This window comes from Palaemon carinicauda, chromosome 4 (genome assembly GCF_036898095.1).
Source record: "Palaemon carinicauda isolate YSFRI2023 chromosome 4, ASM3689809v2, whole genome shotgun sequence".
Classification (NCBI taxonomy): domain Eukaryota; kingdom Metazoa; phylum Arthropoda; class Malacostraca; order Decapoda; family Palaemonidae; genus Palaemon; species Palaemon carinicauda.
In genome coordinates this window covers 174,374,162-174,380,427 of record NC_090728.1, presented here as the reverse complement: position 1 = coordinate 174,380,427, position 6,266 = coordinate 174,374,162, and the positions used below count along the sequence as shown (strand labels likewise).

Genomic DNA, 6,266 nt, shown 5'->3' with positions numbered 1-6,266 from the left:
AAAAGAAATATAGCAAGTGTTTCAGGAACTGTTAATAAAGGATACCTGTATCAACAGTAGGTGGTGACTATTACCAGCACGGTAGCAATAGCACAAATGTCCCATTTCTAAGTTAATTTACCAATTACGATGTTTACAGGGGGAATTTAAGAATTTTACTCATAGAAATACTAACGAATATACGTTAAAAATATCCTTTTCCATTTTGTGATTGGATTATGTTCTGTATGTTATAGAAACATTATTCGGGAAAGTGCTATCGATGGTGGCTTAAATCTTTCGTCTTCTAATTTTTGAGCTGCGATGAAGGACTGTCGAACATTAATTTTTTCGCATATTTTAAAATTATACCGTTGTGCATTATCTCAATAATCCGAAATAAGAACCCCAATTCATGCAAGCGTTTGCCATGTAGTGATCATATGACGTCATGACCTTCCCGTTTGAAACTATAAACAACTTGAATGTTGATTGACCAGACTTTGACCGACTAAAGGAAAAATGTCATTGCTATTCGAGCACCAGGTCATATTAGATAAGACTCTTGTAATCCTTAAATTATATTTCATTTTAATTGTTATTACTTCTTATATCATTTATTTATTTCCTAATTTCCTTTTCTCACTGGGCTATTTTTTCCTGCTGGACCTCTTAGGCTTATAGCATCTTGCATTTCCAACTAGGGTTGTAGCTTAGCTAGTGGTAATAATAATAATAATAATAATAATAATAATAATAATAATAAAACTGTCCGTAATAGGAGACCCCGAGGTATTTGGTGTCATTTGGGAGAATGGGTCAGTTTTTCATTCTATTCTTTCTTTAATGATGCAGATGACAAAAACGAAAAAAATATATAAAATTCTGAAGTGAAACATCTGAATTTAGAGCAATTTTCAAGGCTATTAGAATTATTCGGACCGTTTTACGTTAGACTCGCAACAACAATTGTAGCCTTCATATATATTGAGGCCCAAAACTATTATTTGTATCAATAAGAAATATACGTACGCTATTTGTTAAAACTGTTCTTAACAATTATTCTATAGAATTGATGAGAGGGTCGAGTATGAAATTACTTTACTGATTTAGTTTTGCTTAATATGGAAAAGTTGAAATACTGGGCAATTACTTTTTATCTGCAAACCAAAAAAAAAAAAATGACAAGGAAAATAACGTTACCATAAAAAAAAAAAAAATAACCTAAATGGACGTCTGGTTCACCTTGGTTACAGTTCAAGTAGAAATAAGACCAACCAAGCACGGACACTAAGACTCCTAGAGGACCTAGAGGATACCTTCAAGCGCAGTTAGCCGTTAAGGGACTGGCAAGACTCTTTCATACTTACGGACGGGGGCGGAGGGGGAGGGGAGGTCATTAGCCCTAATCCTTTCCATTCTCTCCTCAAGCAAATCCTACTGCACCACTCATACTCAAGAAATCAACCTAAAAAAAGGCTATTGTGCTCGGAAACAATATTTTCAACTTCCACTATAATATGGACTGTTAAGTTGAAAACAAAATAAGAAAGAAGATTTCTAATCACTGACAAGACGGTCTGAGACTAGAATAAAATGGCTTTTCTACCATTTTCACAATTTTCGAAAGGAATACAAGTAATCGTGCTCCAAAGTTAATAGTTTCTTAATGACACAGTGAGCGTTTCAGTATAAATAACATGCTTGGTAAATGTAGGTCTATCTTTAGGATTAGGAATATGTCGACAATTATACATTAAACAATAAGAAAAAAATTTATTCTTAATGGATATATGACACAAAATAATAACAAATAAAACATTTGATTAAAACCCAGAAAAAATACGTATTAGGTCTCTGACATCTAGAAATTCTCTCTCTCTCTCTCTCTCTCTCTCTCTCTCTCTCTCTCTCTCTCTCTCTCTGTTACTTAATATGCGAGCATCACTCTAATGGAGAACGACCTACGATAGATCAACTAAAATATTGACAACTACACAATTAATTTGTATCAAATAATCACAACCTCGAATAATATTGGACGCATTACTAACTACTACCTTTGTTGTTGGATTTACTCCCAACAAATCATAATATACCGCCCCCACCCCCAAAAAAAGAACATTGTTGCTGATATAATGTCAATCTGGCCTTACGCCAAAAATGGATCTTGATCTTGCGAACAACTTTCATGAGAACATTTCTACATCATCGCCTTAATATTGCAATATATGAAAAAAATGACAACAAACTACATGGAGACTACGAGTCGTTATAAAAGATGCCTGCCTCTGATTGAAATTCTCCCACTATAATCGAGGCTCTCTGGTTCGACAGGATAAATTTGGTTGGAAGCTGCAAGAGTCGACTTTACCTACCAGGTAAGGGAGAACGTTTATTTGATGAGATATATATATATATACATATATATATATATATATATATATATATATATATATATATATATATATATATATATATATATATATATTACATATATATATATATATATATATATATATATATATATATATATATATATATATATATATATATATATATATATATATATATATATAAATATACGTCCGCCCTTACCCGGTAGTAAAGTCGACCCCTGCAGGTTCCAACCAAACTTATCGTGTCGAACTAGAGAGCCTTGATTATAGTAGAAGAATTTTAATAAGAGCCATCTATTATAACGACTCGTAGTCTCTATGTAGTTTGTTGTCATTCTTTTCATATATTGCAATATTAAGGTAATAAACATATATATCCATACATATGTAAATATATATATATATATATATATATATATATATATATATATATATATATATATAAAATATTGCACAAGTCTTTTGATCTAGATTATTTCCAAATTCTTTGCCAGTCTGTATTCCAACAAGTCAACTAACTCCAAAGGACCACTTTAACTTGTGTATAGGCAGGATATATATATATATATATATATATATATATATATATATATATATATATATATATAAGGTTATGAATAGGAGATAGGAAGAGAATAATTTGATATACGTGAAGCTGATGAAGACCTTGATGTGCCCATGAATGAATCTAAGTGTGTTTGAAGTCGAAACTATCATTAAAAAGCTCAAATGAGATGGAAAGCCTCTGGATACGAGGGAATAACTGCAGAGATGATACTGGCCGAAAGTGAAGTGGTTCCCAGAATTCTTACATGATTATTTTGTAGGATGTGGCATGAAGAGGCAAAACCTGATGAATGGGAGTTAGGAATGTTGGTGAAAATGGCAAAAACGGAGATCCGACTCATTGCAATAATTACAGAGGCATAACACATACGTCCCTTGTTATGAAAATATACATTACGCTTATTCTAAAGAGACTGGAGAGAAAAATTATGAAAAGCTGAGAGATGAACAAGCAGGATTTAGAAAAGGTAGGAGTTGCATTGACCAAATTTTCATTTTGAGACATGTACAGCAATGCGTAGTATATAGAAATCCACTTTTGATGGCATTTGCGTACTATGAAAACGCCTTTGATAGTGTTCACCGGCCACTTTTTTTCGGAGAGTCCTGCGTTATGGAATTCATCTTAAATATGTGAATTTCATTAAGTCTGTTCATGAGCATAGCAAGTGCAAATTCAATGGGGTCTTATCAAATGAATTTCCAGTGAACAGCGGAGTACTCCAAGGGAATGTGTCACCTATGTTGTTTATCCTCCTCATAGATTTTGTAAGGCATAGAACAGTCGGAGATGGGGAGAAGGATCGGACTGGATTGATGATAGGAAATTAACAGACCTAAAGTATGCTGAAGGTGCTGTCCACCACAGGATTTGCAATGCTTGCTTACCAGAATGCATGAAATATCACAAGAGGTTGGGCTCAAGATAAATAGTAGAAAGCCACTGATGATAAGAACGAAGTATGCAATGGAATATGAAATATCATATCATAGGAAGAAGAAAGGATTAATAAGGTAGAATCTTTAAGTATTTAGGAACTATGATATCTAATAATGGATCTTTAGAATTAGAGTTTGGTGAAAGATTGAAAAAAGCAAATCAGACAATGGCTAGGTTAAGTAAAATTTGGAAATCAAATCGCCTGAAATTACATATAAAAATAAGACTATATATCAGTTTAGTGAGATCGGTGTTACTCTATGGACATGAGTCATGGTATGAAAATGAAAATCTCCAATAGATTTAGTAGATTTGAGAACAAAGCCCTCAGAAGGATATTAAGAGTTAAATGTTAGGAGTTTATGAAGGAAAGATGGAGATGTTTTGGTCATGCTCTTGGCACTCCCCAAGAGAGATTAGTTCGCCAAACGTTCAGCTGGGCTCCACAAGGCACTAGACGAGTTAGAAGACCTAGGCCTACATGACTGAGGACTATGAAGGGCGAAGTAGGAGATTAGGAATGGAAAAGTATTGAATTAAAAGCTCAAAATAGAGACGACTGGCGAAATCTAACTGAGGCCCTTTGCGTCAATTGGCGTAGGAGGAGGAGATGATGATAATGATAATATAATATATATATATATATATATATATATATATATATATATATATATACTGTGTATGTATATATATATACATTATATATACATATATATATATATATATATATATATATATGCATATATATATATATATATATATATGTAATATATATATATATATATATATATATACTGTGTATGTATATATATACATTATATATGAATATATATACATACATATATACATATCTATATGTATATATGTATATATACATATATATTCATATATATACATACATATATACATATATAAATTATATATATATATACATATATAAATTATATATATATATATACATATATAAATTATGCACACACACACATAAATATATATATATATATATATATATATATGACATCTATTTCAGTAATTGGTCTCGTCATAGACAATTGTAAAAAATTAGCCTTTACAACAACAACAGATTGATACGAAGTAAACGTTCCTTTGTATAACAATCGTTAATTTCCCGTTATTAAAAACTTGAAATATGTTATCTGTCACTGTAGATGTACCTGGACCGAAATTATCCGTAAATGCAATGCATTTCGAAATAAACGACTAAAATCAGCATTCTGTAAGTGCAAGGACGTTGGAACACCTTATGATCATTAGGTCTATATTCAACCACTTAGCGGCAGTTTTCTCTAACAAGGGAAAATATAGGCTACACAATAGTCAATGCCATAAACATTTTTCGAGCCACATAATCGCAGTCACCAGAAGATTATCATAATATTATATAGCTACTAGAAAATAATAAAAAAAAATAAAAAAAAAATACCGGAAAAGCATGGGAAAGGTCTTACCTTATTTCAGTGTTGTCATTTGGACTCCAGTAGCTGCAATGGATCTTCAAGTCATTTTTATTCACAAAAAATTTAGTTTCAGGTCCAACCCTACTTTCAATTTTGGTGGTTGAGTTGGTCGTTTCCCAGGGTGAAACTTTGCTGGTCATTTTGTGGTGTTTTGGTTTTTTTTTCGTAGCACTTTTAGTCGATTTTTCGATGGAAGAGCCCAAACAGTAACTGTTACTGACTCAAGTACCAGTAGTTATTATGGTTCGAGGGAATATAGCCAAGCTTTTTCGTTAAATATTACTAATGAAGCGTTTCAGTTAACGATCGACTCTTAGACAGCAATTTCCATGCTTCATCTTGGAAAGCAAAGCAAAATCTCAAGGGGCTACAAAGTACCTGTATCCAAGTTCGAGAGAGAAACCTTAACCGCGCTCATAAGAGAGACAGAACTACGCTCGACAAATCCGGATGAAACCATAGCAGTGTTCGGGTCGGGAAATATGTGGTTTGGCATACCTCTGAATACCCTAAGAACGTGTCGTCCTGTAACATTATTTTTTTAGGTCAAAATATATCTATTTTATCCTTTTTGGATATAACTATAAATAAATCTATAATTTAGATGACTTTGTTAGAATACAAACCACTTTGGAATAACAATAATAAAAATCAACAAAACGTCGTACGTCAGGCAGCGCTGGCGCATCTAAGTCACATGGATAAGATTGCGCACGTCTAGGCACATGGGACGCTGTCACCATGACAACGAGAAAGCTACATTGGTAATTCGTTTTATAAGAGTTTTTCATTGTTATCGAAAAACGGTATTGCTGGTCGATTATTCTATAATACTTTAGGCTTACATCCCGGCAGCGATGGTAGTTGCCAAGAGTCTTTGTGATATATTTTGTAAATGTAAGC

General features: G+C 32.6%; 1 protein-coding gene across 1 annotated transcript in view; it reads right to left on the bottom strand.

Annotated features, from left to right (window-relative positions):
* Nucleotides 1-5,843, bottom strand: part of LOC137640204 (monoglyceride lipase-like) — a 110,131-nt gene extending 104,288 nt beyond the window's left edge. The window contains exon 1 of the mRNA XM_068372741.1: nucleotides 5,355-5,843. Coding sequence (XP_068228842.1) covers nucleotides 5,355-5,503 — 149 coding nt within the window. The 5' untranslated portion in view covers nucleotides 5,504-5,843. The remainder of the gene's footprint in view (nucleotides 1-5,354) is intronic.
* Nucleotides 5,844-6,266: the final 423 nt, after the last annotated feature.